General features: G+C 37.8%; 1 protein-coding gene across 1 annotated transcript in view; it reads left to right on the forward strand.

Moving 5' to 3' along the window:
• The window catches only part of LOC130240334 (protein diaphanous homolog 1), a 144,205-nt gene that overhangs the window by 4,354 nt on the left and 122,351 nt on the right, over positions 1-17,500 (forward strand). Inside the window, exons 4-6 of the mRNA XM_056471807.1 lie at positions 76-192; positions 9,523-9,638; positions 15,432-15,496. Of these exons, the coding sequence (XP_056327782.1) occupies positions 76-192; positions 9,523-9,638; positions 15,432-15,496 (298 nt within the window). The remainder of the gene's footprint in view (positions 1-75; positions 193-9,522; positions 9,639-15,431; positions 15,497-17,500) is intronic.

Genomic DNA, 17,500 nt, shown 5'->3' on the forward strand with positions numbered 1-17,500 from the left:
TATATATATATATATATATATTAATAGTGTTTGTGTGAAGTGTATTAGTTGTTGTTCTTTAACTCTGAGCATCACTGATGTGACTGAAGTCTTCCAGATCTTGATGAACACAGTGAAGGACTCTAAAGCTGAGCCTCTGTTTCTGTCTCTGCTCCAACACCTGCTGCTGGTGCGAAACGACTACATGTCCAGGTATGAGGACTAATGCACCCACGTTTGACATCTGCTGCTCATATATAAGCTGGAGCTTCAGGGGTTATTGGACTGTCACTCACTGATATTTGAGCTGTCAAACTCTGTGTGTGTGAAAGATGGCAGAAAGGCAGGTTATTGTGCGTGTGCGGAGCGAGAAGAAAAGCTGTCAAGAGTTGAGATGAATGAAGAGTTCAGATGGAATAAGCCGGAATTGTACACTTGAGGGTCAGATGCCATAAGAGATGTTTGAAGAAACTGGAGAGCTTAGTTGCTGTTTGCTTCGACAAATGGGTTATTATTATTAGAAAACCCAAACCAAAAAAGAGAACATTTATTATTATGTTAATTATTAGCACACTAGTGAGATTGTAATTTTTATAATATTACTTAAGCGATGTTTAAAGGAACAAGGCCATTTTAAAGTATTTACTGTAAAAACACTGTAGTATAGTACATTTTAATGTTTATAGTAGTTACTTTTACATTTCAAATGTAAATGTTAAGTACTTTAGTTACAGTACTTTGGTATTTATAGTAAATTTTTGTATTTACCATAATAGGTTTGTGAATAACTATTATAGTTTATAATATTATTTACTATAATAATTTTAGTTTGGCTGGTAAAAATCAGTTTTTATGATTTTTGAAAATAGTTTTTAGGGCTTGTTATGTCCATATACACACTACCTGACAAAAGTCTTGTCTCCTATCCAAGTTTTAGGAGCAACAAATAATAAGTTGACTTCTAGTTGATCATTTGGTATCAGAAGTGGCTTATATGAAAGGCAAAGGCCTCTAGATTATGCTTATTTACCAAAGTAAAATCTGATCATGCCTTGATTATTAATGATTTCATTAGGACAGTAAGGTCTGACTCTGCTTAGACTAAAGTCTGGTCACTGAACCTTCAATAATGTCCAGTATAGAATATGTGGTCATGCTGCAGTGGAAACAGAATGAATATTGTGTCTGACTCCATCATGAGCTTGGAGGACTGCATCCATACATCTCTGACATGACTCAAATCACTGATTAATAAAGTCATCTGGAATGGTGAAGAAAGCGTTCTTGCAGGACTCCCAGAGTTCATCAAGATTCATGGATTCATCTCTCTTACCCCAGACATGCTCAATAATGTTCATGTTTAGTGACTGGGCTGGCCAATCCTGGAGCCCCTTGACCTTCTTTACTTTCAGGAGCTTTGATGTGGAGGCTGAAGTATGAGAGGAAATGCTATTCTGCTGGAGAATCTGCCCTCTCGTGTGGTTTGTAATGTAATGTGCAGCTCAAATGTCTTGATACCTCAGGCTGTTGATGTTGCCGTCCACTCTTCAGATCTCATTTGCTCTGAATGTAACCCCAAACCATGATTTTTCCTTCACCAAACTTGACTGATTTCTATGAGGATCTTGGCTCCATGTGGGTTTCAGTAGGTCTTCTGCAGTATTGGTGATGATTGGAAAGGAGTTCAATAGTTGATTCATCTGAAAAATCCACCTTCTGCCACTTTTCCAAATGATCAACTAGAAGTCGAGTTATTATTTGCTGCTCTTACAACGGAGATCCACGACAAGACTTGTGTCAGGTAGTGTATAATAAGGGCATAATAGTATCACCTTTTAATGCACACTTCATGCTAATAACAGAAGACTTTTAACTCAAACTACTAATTATCTGCTTATTAATAGTTATTGAGGTAGGGTTTAGGCATTGGGTAGGTTTAGGCATATAAAATTAGATCATACTTTATAAATGCTAATAAACAGTTCATAAATTAATAATAGGTAGGTAATAGGCCAGTAGTAAATGATGCGAGTTGGTTCTCAAACTAAAGTGTTACAAAAAAAAACATGTTTGGCACAAAAAGAAAGTGAATAAATGAAGTGAGAATGGAGATTATTGGCTGAAGTGTCTCTGTAAGAGACGAGGCTGGAGTTCAGGGAGATGGATGGAGACATGTTTGATTGATGGCCAGCAGGAGGCAGATGCGGTTGCTGATGGTAACCAGCTCTAAATAAGAACCTAGACACTGTATGACACCCCAGCTTCAATTAACTACCACACACACACACACACACACACACACACACACACACACACGTCTGCCCATTTAGATGGTTGTCTTGGCAGAGAATCTGTTTTAGTGGCGAGAAGAAACACAAGCTTGTTTCTTTAACCTGTATGTCTAAAGTCACACACCCACACGCACACACATACACTCTTATTCAATCGCAAAAAAGCCTGCCACACACACACACACACACACACACACACACACACACACACACACATACAGAACGACAGAGAAGACCTAGTGGGAGTGTGAAAAGACATGGACGGATGGATTTTGTGTGTGTGTGTGTGTGTGTGTGTGTGTGTGTGTGTGTGTGTGTGATGGTTTGTAAATGCTTTCAGGATGTCAGACTTGTTGCTTGTTCCTTGTCTGTTCAATGTGATCCGACAGGCAGGAAATTGGAGAGCCTGTTTCCGTCCTGAGAGAGTGTGTGTGTGTGTGTGTGGATTGTTTTGAATACAACACCAGTGTATATACTGTACATCAAGTCCCTGTGAAATCCAAATTGACGTGTTTTGGCTTTTCTCACGTTTCTGTTAGCATGAATGTTTTCAGTAAGCTGGTGTGCTCCAAATCAATGACAACATTCACGTTTGGACAATAAATGCGTTCAGAACTTCCACTCTCTCACTTCTGCTGAAACGCCTCAGTAATGTTGATGACATCACTCTGCACTTATGATACTCTTCCATTTTTCTGTCCAATCAAATGCTTTGGAGACTCTATAGTGTCCCGCCCCTACATAGACAGCGGATGACAGTTACTTTATACTGGTTAGTCCGCTATATTAGAGCTATTATTATTATACTGACTAATAGATCCTTATAAATAAGACTGATATTAACATCTAAAACACTTTACTTTGATTTCACAGGGACTTTAAAATCCTACAGGACTTCCAATCTTTTCATTGCACTGCAAAAGCAAGGTCAAGCCAAGCGCATTGCATTATGGGATGCATCGTCTCACACAGAGCGCTCTGTTGTTTTCGGTGCATTTTAGCAAATGTAGCGAGTCACTTGGGTTTTTATATGCATAATGAAACTTCATTTACTGCGCACAGCATCCGTCCAGCAGGAGTAATGAGGACACAACATGCAGCACATCTGCAACACTTGCATACTAATTCACCTCTTCTGTTTAGACTTTTGTTGTTGAGGTCTGAACTTCATTCATTCACTCATTCATTTATTCTTTCATTCACTCATTCACACATTCATTCATTCATTCACTCATTCATTCACATATTCATTCTTCATTCATTCACTCACTCATTCATTAATTCATTCACATATTCATTCTTCATTCATTCATTCATTCATTCATTCACATATTCATTCTTCATTCACTCACTCACTCATTCATTCTTTTATACACTCATTTACTCATTCATTCACTCATTCATTCTTTCATTCACTCACTCACTCATTCATTCACATATTCATTCACTCACTCACTCATTCACTCACTCATTCATTTTTTTATTCACTCATTTACGCATTCATTCACATTCATTCATTCACTCATTCATTCTTTCATTCACTCACTCATTCATTCACATATCCACTCACTCACTCACTCACTCATTCATTATTTTTCACTCACTCACTCATTCTTACATTCACTAATTCAGTAAATCACTCATTCATTCATTCACATATTCATTCTTTATTCATTCATATACTCACTCATTTATTCACATATTCATTCTTCATTCATTCACATATTCGTTCTTCATTCATTCATTCACTCACTCATTCATTCACATAATCATTCATTCATTCACATATTCATTCTTTATTCATTCATATACTCACTCATTTATTCACATATTCATTCTTCATTCACTCACTCACTCACTCATTCATTCACATTCACTCACTCACTCACTCACTCACTCACTCACTCACTCACTCACTCACTCACTCACTCACTCACTCACTCATTCATTCTTTTATTTACTCATTCATTCACATATTCATTCTTTCATTCACTCACTCACTCATTCACTCACTCATTCACTCCCTCACTCACTCATTCATACATTCACTAATTCAGTAAATCACTCATTCATTCACGCATTCATTCACTCATTACCTCACAAATTGTTTTACTTATTCATTCATTCACTCATCCACTCATTTATTTTCTCATACGCTTATTCATTCACCAATCCACTCATTTTTTCACTCATTCATTCATCTACTTATTCATTTACTCATTCCTTCACACATTCGTTCATTCACTAATTCGCTAATTTCTTCACTCATTCATTCACTGATTCATTTATTCATTCACTCATTCCTTCACATTCATTCATTCACTCACTCATTCACTCCATCCATCCATCCCCCTTTTGTTTTAAGTTTTACCAAAAATGTTTAAGGAATAGTTCACTAAAAATACTAAATTCTACCATCATTTACTTTCCCTTCACTTGTCACAAACCTGTTCGAGTTTCTTTCCTTAGTTGAACACAAAAGACGATATTTTGAAGAATGTTGAAAACTGGTCACCATTGACTGCCATAGCATTTGTTTTTCTTCCTACTATGGAAGTCAGTGGTTACTGGTTTTCAGCTTTCTTCAAAATATCTTCTTTTGTGTTCATCAGAACAAAGGCTCTTATAAAGGTTTAAAACTATTTGAGGGAGAGTAAATAGTCAGTCATTTTTCACTTTTTAGTGAACGATCCCTTTAATTATTACGCCTGCTCTACATGTGCTTAAACATGTCTAAGTGTTTTATGTACTATTATATCACTGAATGACATCTTAAATTAATTAAAAAAATAAAATAAAGAGAAAATAAATAGTCAGTGAATACCTGTTTTTAGCATTCTTCAAAATATCTTCTTTTGTGTTCACCTGCGTAAAAAACCATGGTTTATAAAGCCATACAGGCAGAGGAATGAGTTCAGGGTTGTTAAATGATGGATTTCAGATGACCTGAGAATTTAATGATAGATTATGAGCAGAAAAAGAGGAGTAAAAGTAATGTAAAGAGGTAAATGCATGAAAGTCAATGGTTACCTGTGTTCAGCATTCTTCAAAATATCTTCTTTAGTGTTAAAATACATACAAACATCTCTTCTTCGTGGTTACTAAAGTCATACCATTTAATTGTAGATTATGAACAGAGAAGATGAATGTGATATAAAAAGGTACATGCATGGAAGTCAATGGCTACCTGTGTTCAGCATTCTTCAAAGTATCTTCTTTTGTGTTAAACTACATACAAACATCTTTTTGTGGTTTATAAAGTCATACCATTTAATTTTAGATTATGAACAGAGAAGATGAATGTGATGTAAAGAGGAACATGCATGGAAGTCAATGGCTACCTGTGTTTTGCATTCTTCAAAATATCTTATTTTGTGTTCAACTGCAAAAAAACATCATGCTTTATAAAGCCATACAGGCAGGAGGAATGAGTTCAGGGTTGTTAAATGATGGATTTTAGATGACCTGAGAATTTAATGGTAAATTATGAGCAGAAAAGAGGAATAAATGTAATGTAAAGAGGTAAATGCATGGAAGTTAGTGGTTACCAGTTTTCAGCATTTTTCAAAATATCTACTTTTGTGTTAAACTACATACAAACATCTCTTCTTTGTGGTTTATAAAGTCATACCATTTGATTGTAGATTATGAACAGAGAAGAGGATGAATGTGATATAAAGAGGTACATGCATGGAAGTCAATGGTTACCTGTGTTCAGCATTCTTCAAAATATCTTCTTTTGTGTTCAACTGCATAAAAAACATCATGCTTTATAAAGCCATACAGACAGAGGAATGAGTTCAGGGTTGTTAAATGATGGATTTCAGGTGAACTGAGCATTTAATTGCAGATTATGAGCAGATTAGAGGAAGGAATGAGATGTAAACGAGTGAGAATTAGAGTTTTGGGAGAGCTAGAGAAGTGTGTGTTTCTCTGGTGTTTCTGTGCTGCCGTCAGCAGAAAGTCTTCATGCGAGTTTCTCTTAATATGCTGACACACGGCAGAAAGTGACGACGCCTCCATATAATTATGCTCCAAATATAACCGCAGCTCAAATCCCCGAGCGGCTCGTCTGCCCACAAACAAACTCTCATTCCGCCGCTTTAATCACTGACGAGAGAGAATTAATTAGGATTATTCTGATTTCTGCAAAAGCCTCTGGTTAAAACTCGGATCAGATGCTGTAGTTTGACACGGACACTAGGGGTCTCTCTCGCTCCACCGAAAAATCTAGAGTTTGAGAGAGAGAGAGAGAGAAAAGAGGGCAGAAATAGAGGAAAAAGAAACTGCTTGGTGGAAAATGAAGAACATATCGAGTTCGTTTCACACCAGGTCAAGATGGCAGATTCCACACAAATGGACTGTCTGGAAAAGCTCAGACACACAGGTGTGTTTTCAAACACACACACACACACACACAATACGCATTAAAATAACATTTCACTAGTCGATTACACACAATTCCAAATGGGCTGTGTTTCAAATCTAGTGAAACTGTCTACCTGGACAGCATTTCTGGGCATCACAGATGAAAAATAATGACTAAAATTCAGTCTGGATTTAAATTTAAAGGGGAAAGAACATCTATTTCATGGTTAATTTACTAAATATTCTATAATAGTCTTATTTTTTATATTTTTGAATGAATTTAAAATGTCATTCACTGAAAGAGTAGTACATAATCATTCCTCTGCCTGTATGACTTTGTAAACCATGAAGAAGAGAAGTTGCTATGCAGTTAAACACAAAAGAAGATAGTCTGAAGAATGCTGAAAACAGGTAACCATTGACTTCCATGCGTTTATCTCTTTACATCACATTTATTTCTCTTACCTCTTCATAATCCTCCTGCCTGTATGCCTTCATAAAGTATAATTTTATGCAGTTAAACACAAAACAAGATAGTCTGAAGAATGCTGAAAATGGGTAACCATTGACTTCCATGCATTTACCTCTTTACATCACATTTATTCCTCTCACCTGTTCATAATCCTCCTGCCTGTATGGCTTTATAAACCATGATGTTTTTATGCAATTGAACACAAAAGAAGATAGTTTGAAGAATGCTGAAAACAGGTAACCATTTACTTCAGGCATTTACCTCTTTACATCACATTAATTTCTTTCCTCTCGTCATTATCTACAATTAATGCTCAGTTCGCCTGAAATTCATCCTTTAACAACGCTGAAATACTCCCTCAGCCTGTATGGCTTTATAAACCATGATGTTTTTTTGCAATTGAACACAAAAGAAGATAGTTTAAAGAATGCTGAAAACGAGTAACCATTGACTTCCATGCATTTACCTCTTTACATCACATTTATTCCTCTCACCTGTTCATAATCCTCCTGCCTGTATGGCTTTATAAAGCATAACTTTTTTTATGCAGTTGAACACAAAACAAGATAGTTTAAAGAATGCTGAAAATGGGTAACCATTGACTTCCATGCCTTTACCTCTTTACATCACATTTATTCCTCTTATCTGTTTATAATCTTCCTGCCTGTATGGCTTTATAAACCATGATGTTTTTATGCAATTGAACACAAAAGAAGATAGTTTGAAGAATGCTGAAAACAGGTAACCATTTACTTCAGGCATTTACCTCTTTACATCACATTAATTTCTTTCCTCTCGTCATTATCTACAATTAATGCTCAGCTTGCCTGAAATTCATCCTTTAACAACTCTGAAATACTCTCAGCCTGTATGGCTTTATAAAGCATGATGTTTTTTATGCAATTGAACACAAAAGAAGATAGTTTGAAGAATGCTAAAAACAGGTAACCATTGCTTTCAATGCATTTACCTTTTTACGACACATTCCTTCCTCTAATCTGCTCATAATCTGCAAATAAATGCTATGAGTTTATAAACCATGAAGAAGAGATTTTTTTATGCAGTTAAATGCAAAAGAAGATATTTTGAAGAATGCTGAAAACGGGTAACCATTGAATTCCTTTCAGTTATCTCTTTACGTCACATTCCTTTTCCTAATCGGTTCATAATCTACAATTAAATGCTCGCTTCACCTGAAATTCATCCTTTAACAACCCTGAACTCATTCCTCTGCCTGCATGGATTTATAAACCGTGATGTTTTTATGCAGTTAAACACAAAATAAGATAGTTTGAAGAATGCTAAAAACAGGTAACCATTGACTTCCATGCATTTAGCTCTTCACATCACGTTTATTCCTCTTATCTGTTCATAATCCTCCTCCTGTATGGCTTTATAAAGCATGATTTTTTTATGCCGTTGAACACAAAAGAAGATAGTTTGAAGAATGCTGAAAACAGGTAACATTGACTTCCATGCATTTAGCTCTTCACATCACGTTTATTCCTCTTATCTGTTCATAATCCTCCTGCCTGTATGGCTTTATAAAGCATGATTTTTTTATGCTGTTGAACACAAAATAAGATAGTTTGAAGAATGCTGAAAATGGGTGACCATTGAATTCCATGGATTTACCTCTTTACATCACCTTCCTTCCTCTAATTTGCTCATAATCTTCAATTAAATGGTATGACTTTATAAACCATGAAGAAGAGATGTTTTTTTATGCAATTAAATACAAAAGAAGATAGTTTGAAGAATGATGAATACAAGTAACCATTGACTTTTTTATTTTTTGTTTATTTCATATTTTGAATTAATTTAAAATGTCATCCAGTGAAATATTATAGTACATAAGACATATTTAAGCACATGTAGAACAAGACTCTTATTAAAAGATAGTTGACTACAAAGTGAAATATGACTCATTATTTACTCTCCCTCAAATTGTTTTAACCTTTTATTGAGTTTCTTTATTCTGTTGAACACAAAAGAAGATGCTTTGAAGAATGCAAAAACCTATAACCATTCACTTCCATAGTCGGAAAAACAAATACTATGCAAGGCAATGGTTATCGGTTTCCAGCATTCTTCAAAACATCTTCTTTTATACCTTTCATACATTACCTTAATTTACTTTAGCATTAATGTCTTAATCATCATCTGTTATGATTATTTTAATTTTATTCTTGAGTAAAACACGTTCAAGTGGCTGTGAAATGTGAAATGTGCTATATAAATAACCTTAAGCTCAGAATAGTGCAGAGTGTGTGATTCTGCAGGGTCACCGGAGGTCCGGCTGGACGGCCGAACAGTGTGATGAGAATCTGGGATATTGTTTTATGAACTGGCTGCTCAATATCTGGGGTTTCTTTAGGTTGACGTGTGTGTGTGTGTGTGTCTGTGTTTCAGGCCACAGTACTATAAACTCATCGACGAGTGTACGGCGCAGATCGTCCTGCACAAGAACGGCTGCGATCCTGACTTCAAATGCAGGAAGTTTGACCTGGAAGTGGGTCATTTGATTGGTAAGAAACACACACATACTCAATACACACAAACTGACACAAACAAAAACACACTCTCAAACAAAATGTACTCGCACACAAAAACAAACACGTAAACAAAACACACCCATATAACACACACAAATACACACAAACATGTGTACAAACACTCAAACAAAACACACCAAAAACAAACAAGCAAACACACACACACAAAACGCATGCATAAACACACATACAAAACACACACACCCACACAAACAGACATACACACAAATACACAAAAACATGCACAACACACACACAGAAACAGCACACACATACACACATGTGCAAAAACACACACAGAGCAAACATAAACACACATGTATGCACACAAAACACAAACATTAACATCCACACATAAATACACACAAACACAGACACACATAGAAGCAAAAACAAAGACACACAAACACATACACGACACGCACACACAGAGAAACAAACAAAGACACACAAAAAACACAAGCATGCAAATGAAAACACAATAACACCCACACATAAATACACAGAAACACATACACACAAACAAAAAACACACACTCAAACAAAACAGACACACAGACACACACACACACACACACACACACACACACACACACACACACACACACACACACACAAACAAACAAAAATACAGACACACAAACAAAAACGCACGCACACACACACACACACAAACACATGTTAAAAACTCATACACATGCAAACAATAACACCACACACAAATACACACAAACAAAATACACACTCAAACAAAACAGACGCAGAGACACACAAAAACACAAACAAAAACACAAATACACATAAAACATATACAAAACACACACACAAATGCATGTTAAAATCTCAAACGCATGCAAACAATAACACCACACACAAATACACACAAACACAGAAACACAAACACACACACTCAAACAAAACAGATGCAGAGACACACATAAAGCACACACAGACAAAACGCACACAGAGAAACAAACAAAAACAGACACAAATTACACACACCACAAACAACAAAAACACACACATGCAAACAAAAACATGCACAAAAATACACACACATACATGCATGTGCAAAAAACACACACAGAGCAAACATAAACAATAACACCACACATAAATACACAAACAAAAACACACTTAAACAAAACAGACGCACAGACACACACACAAACACACACGCACAGTCACACACAAACAAACACGCATGCAAACAATAACACCGCACACAAACACAGACATAAACAACAAACAAAACATACACGCACACAACACACACCACAAACGACAAAAACACACTCATGCAAACAAAAAGACACACACACAAACACACAATACCCAGAACCCCAACACAAAATACAGACAAACAAATACACATAAACACACACAGAAACAACAGCACACACATACACAAATGTGCTAAAAAACACACACACAGAGCAAACAAACACACACTTGCATGAATATAAAAAACACAAACACACACTCAAACAAAACAGTCGCACAGACACACATAGAAGCAAACACACACCAAAAACACACACAAATAAACAAACAAAAACACAGACACAAAACATACACACAACACAAACACGTTAAAAACACACACGCATGCAAACAATAACACCACACACAAACACAGACATACAAAAAACAACAACAAACAAAACCCACACATACTCGCACACAACACACACCACAACCAACAAAAACACACTCATGCCAGCAAAAACATACACATAAACACACACACAAAACATACATGCACGCAATCTCCCACTTGTCCTTCTGGGGACTCTCACAGATGTGATGTTTCTACTGTACACACTGTATATTCTCTCCCCCTACACTAAACCTACCGCTAAGCTCAACCCTCACAGGAAACAATCTGCGTTTAACATTCCCAAAATGCTTCATTCTGTCAGATTTATTTACCGAAATCCCCATAGTGACACAAGTCCTCATGAGTCTGTGTGCTTCCAATTTCAACTCCCCACTGGGATATAAAAACAAGTATACACACAGACCACACCGTAATGCTGCATGTGTCCACAGGGTGGCAGAGTTCAGAATGCCTTCAACAATATCAGAACGTCTCAAATCTCCAGAATAATCCGGCGTGACATTGAGCCGCTCACAAAACAAGCTCTTTAGGATCTCCTGCAAATAAGCTCGTTTAGCTGATTATTATTAGTATGAAGTGTCTGGCTCACATCAGCTGTGTGGGACGCCTGCTTGCACTGTGTTGAAGCGAAAAAATAATAAGAATAATTCAAACTCTGCATTAAACGTGACTCCTTTTGGGTTACATCGTATTAAACTGAACAAGCCAATAATAATTATCATCAGTAATCAGGTTTAAAATCATAAATGCTAGCAGAGTTTTGGAGTTTAAAGACATTTGGGCTGCTTATCAGAGTATTTGTGAAGCATGCTGAGCAGATTGAGTTTTTGGAGCTATGACACGGTGAAGTAACTAGATGAAACGAGCGCAGTAATTCCCCTGAATGTCATATATTTATGCCTCCCTCAGTATTTTGTTTGAGATATGATTTGTTTTCTTGTAGAAGTGTCAGCCTGTGGGTTTAACAATATAAGTAATATTCAAATAAATAAATAATAAAGGGCGACATGGTGGCTCAGTGGTTAGCACAGCAAGAAGTTCGCTGGTTCGAGTCGCGGCTGGGTCAGTTGGCGTTTCTGTGTGGAGTTTACATGTTCCTCCCATGTCAGCGTGGGTTTCCTCCGGGTGCTCCGGTTTCTCCCACAGTCCAAACGCATGCGCTATTGGGGAATTGGATGAACTAAATTAGCCATGGTGTGAGAGTGTGGGTGTTTCCCAGTACTGGGTTGCAGCTGGAAGGGCATCTGCTGCTTAAAACATATGCTGTAATAGTTGGTGGTTCATTCCGTTGTGGCCACCCCTTTGTACTAAGCCGAAGGAAAATGAATGAAATGAATATAAAATAAAACATAAAAATAATACATAAATAAATAATAAGTTCACGCTTTTCAGAATAGTGTAAACGCAAATGTTGTGTAACATCAAAAAAAAGGTAATTTCATTTAAAACATTCATTCATTCATTTTTCTTCCGACTCAGTCCCTTTATTAATCATGGGTCACCACAGCGGAATGAATCGCCAACTTATCATATATATGTTTTACAGGGCAGATGCCCTTTCAGCTGCAACCCATCACTGGGAAACCCTCATTCACAAGCGTATCCAATTCACTTATAGCGCATGTGTTTGGACTGTGGGGGAAACCGGAGCACCCGGAGGAAACCCACACCAACACGGGGAGAACATGCAAACTCCACACAGAAATGCCAACTGACCCAGCTCAAACCAAGAGGCTCAAATCAGCGACCTTCTCGCTTTGAGGCAACAGCTCTACCCACTGTGCCACCGCGGCGCTCTCATATAAAACACTGAATTAAAAATTATGCATTATAAAATTAATAAAAAATAGAAAATCAAACCACAAATCTCATCTGTTTTTCACAACAAAAAGGAAAAATGCCTATTAAATTTGTAAAATTTGAAACAAAAATCAAATAACGGCTCTTATTATATCTTATTTCAATATTGGTTTCTAATAGAAAAATCGAATGTCTTAGAGACCGCTTTCCAACATTTTTCAAAAGATCTTTATTTGTGTTTTGGAACGAGACGATAATAAATAAATGATGGCAGAATGTTTGTATTTGTGTGAACTATCCCTTTAAATGCATTTCTCAAATATTTTATCTTTCCGCCATTATTTCTATACCGGTGTATCACTTCCTCCAAGCTTCTCTTCCATCCTGATGTTCTTCCTCACACACACTGCCTTCAATATTTCAAGACTCCCTTACTTTCTTCTTTCTAAACTTCTTGCATTTGAAATAAACCTTTACTTCCATCACTCCTCAACTTCTTTATAAATGTCTTCACTAGGAGCCTCCGTGCCGCTTCCTTTGCTCTTCAGTTCTGCACATCTCCCCGTTCCTCCCATTCTCTATTCTTCATTCCAACACTTTTGTCGCTGTCAAACAGAAACGTTGAGGAATTTCCTTCAGGAACTCGCCATCGCCTGTCATCTGCAATGTTGGGCATGTTACCTTAAAAATAATTCGTTATAGTTACTTCTCACAAATAGTAACTGAGTTTTTACCTGAATTACAGTGTGATTAAAGTAACTAATTACCAGTGAAAGTAACTATTGTACAAGAAAAAAATGCCCCCCCCCCCCCCCCCCCCCCCCCAAAAAAAAAAAAAAAACCCACCCAAAAAGTATGTTAAATAAAATGGACACTAGATTAAATATATTATTATTGTTATTATTATTATTATTATTATTATTATTATTAACAATAATAACATAAAACATTCTATGCTATTCTCTACTGGATTTATGTTGCTGTGGGGCCATGTGAAAGACTCTATAAAATTAAATATTTGATTGTAAATATTATCAATTTATTATCAATATTATCAATAAATAAAGGGGCGCTTATAATTCTGTAGGACTTCAACTGTAGGAGAGACTAGTGGTTACTATTTTGTGTTATCAGAGCTGTAAGACTTCACAAATCTTGATTATCAGAATATTGTTAAATATTAAAATTATACCAATATCAACAGCAATACTCGAACACAATATGCAGCTGATTCAGTCGTCACGCAGCAACCTAAAACGAGCACTGCACTCCTCTTTTTCGTCAGCTAAAAGGCATTGTGCTGCGCCTTGTGTTGTTGGAACTTAAGCACGTTCGGTGTGATCGGCCCCTACGTGGGCTAATAATATTGACCTTAGTGTTTTTCAGAAAAATACAATTTTTTTTGCCAAAAAAAAACCCAATAAGACTTTCTCCAGAAGAAAAAATATTAGAGGAAATACTGTGAAAAATTCCTTGCTATGCTACTCATCATTTGGGAAATATATAAAAAAGCAAAAAATAACTGCAGGGCGAATACTGGGTGACTTAAACTCTACATGCCAATCATCATCAGTTATGTGGTTGTCCCACCCCTACACACAAGAGAAGGCTGATAAAGCCTATTCAGATGAAAACTTCACTGAGGTCCATTGTAAATCAATTGGATAATATCAATGGATAATGTTTTTTTTTGTCAGTAACTCTAACTGCTAACTGCATTGTTATATAGGAAACAGTAATTTATTTAATTACACTTCACTGAAAAACGTTAGTAACACCGTTTATTTACAATGCAGTGATTCCCATCACCGTTCATCTCATTATCATATCTCCACAGAAGCCATTCCTATTGGCTGCCGATGTCAGCAGACACTATCTGTATGACTCACTGCTTAAACTGTTACTTTTGTTGTGTGTGTGTGTATGTGTGTGTGTGTATGTGTGCGTTTGTTAACAGGCATGTGTGTGTGAGATATCGATCCGCAGTTTGCAGAGCCTTTTATGGCTTTGAGAACACACACATGCGAGAGTTTTTCCAGGCGCCTCAGATGTATAAATGTATGCTGCCCTTTGTGTGGTGATTTCAAAGACACTTTGGGGTTTCTTATTTTAGCGCGAGTTTGAGACGGGACGAAGCCAGCCGCAGATTTTAATTAGATCGTTCAGTAATCAGAGCACGAATCACAGGAGGAAGAGACTCGTCGCAGTGAAGGGCACTTTATACACACACACACACACACACACACACACACACACACACACACACACACACACACACACACACACACACACACGGATCTCTAAAATTGTCTGTTCACTCACTGCCTGTCTCTCTTTCTCTGCAGATAACATGGTTGATCAAACCAAAGTGGAAATCAGTGAAGCCAAGGCCACAGAGCTGGAGAAGAAGGTACAGACAAACAAGCACTCGAGAGCGTCTGAATGACAGACACACACACACACACACACACACACACACACTCACACACGTTTACACTAAATCACTACCTGCTCAAATGCATTCAATGGCCCTCAAATATCCGTCAATAATGGCGGATCTGCTGTGCACACACACACACACACACACACACACACACACACACGCACACACACACACACACACATGCACACACCAATTCACACACAAACACTCACACAAAAATACTCACACACACATGCACACAAACATTCACTCTCACACGTGCATGCAAACACATACTTTCACTCACAACCCTACACACACACACTCATTCACTCTCTCTCTCACACACAAACACAGGCATGTACAAGCCTACACACACATACATTTATTCACGTGCATACATTCACTCACACACACACCTGTGCTCACAGATACATTCACTAATGCACACGCACAGGTGCACACACACACACACACACACACTCGCACGCACACAAACACATGCATGCACACAGACACACACACACACACGCACACACACACACACATACACATATTCAATCAATATATGCACACAAACACATGACGGTACAACACACACACTCTCCCACACATACACGCGCATACATTCACTCACAAACACACACACACATGCACACAAACACATCCATGCACACAGACATAGACACATACACATATTTAGTCAATTTATGCACACAAACACATGGGCGTACAACATACACACACGCACGCATTCACCCACACATACACACGCATGCATTCACTCACGCACACACATGCACACAAACACATGCATGCACACAGACATACACACACACACACACATACATATTCAATCAATATATGCACACAAACACATGGCGTTACAACACACACACTCACTCACACACTCACTCACAAACACACACACACACATGCATACAAACACATGCATGCACACAGACATACACACACACGTATTCAATCAATAATTGCACACAAACACATAGCGGTACAACACACACACTCACCCACACATACACACGCATACATTCACTCACACACACACGAACAGACACTCACAGATGCACGCACGCAGCAGATCTGCTCCCAGACGCCCCCCGCTGTCTCCTCGCTCCTGTCAGATGACAGATGTGTAATTTGGGAGGTGAGACGAGCAGAACGGAGATTTCCTGTCTCTGCCTGACATCTTCCCTCCAAACTCTCCTAACACACTCTGCAATTACCCTGTGTGAGTGTGTGTGTGTGTGTTTTTCTGAATTTGTGCATTGTTGCGTGTGTGCATGTGACATTTATGGCAGTTGTGTAGGCTTCCAAAAAGATATCCTGGTCATATTTCACTCCTGAGTCAACAAATAAATCAATAAGTCAAAGTAAATAGCTTGGGTTCAAATAAACGTTGCATTAAAATCTGATGGCGGCACTGTCACCTCACAGCAAGAAGGTCGCTGGTTCGAGTCCGAGCTGGGTCAGTTGGTCAGTTGGTTTCCTCCGGGTGCTCCGGTTTCCCCCACAGTCCAAGCTCATGCGCTATAGGAGAATTGATGAACTAAATTGATCGTAGTGTGTGTATGCTGGAATAGTTGGCGGTTCATTCCACTGTGGCGACCTCTGATGAACAAGGCTAATAAATAAACATCAATAACAGCCTGATAAATAACGCCTGACGTCGACGCTGAAGCGCACCTCTCTAAAAATGTAACTACACGTCGCAGCGATGCGTAGCGCAAGCTCTGTGATTTGTGCCAAGTGTGGGCGGTGCTGAGAGCCGCGAGCCTGATGGAGCGACTGTTTATAAGTGCCGAGTCCCGTGAAGAAGCTCCAGATGGAAATTTTGGTTTTTGTGTTTACCTCATGATTAAAGTTGTTGCACGTCAGCTGCTTCCTGCCGCTGAATGAGCGAGTTTAAACTACTTGAGCGTACATTCAGAAAAAAAACACAACACCCGCGAAGTAAATTGACACAGAGGA

Source organism: Danio aesculapii, chromosome 14 (assembly GCF_903798145.1).
Source record: "Danio aesculapii chromosome 14, fDanAes4.1, whole genome shotgun sequence".
Lineage (NCBI taxonomy): Eukaryota > Metazoa > Chordata > Actinopteri > Cypriniformes > Danionidae > Danio > Danio aesculapii.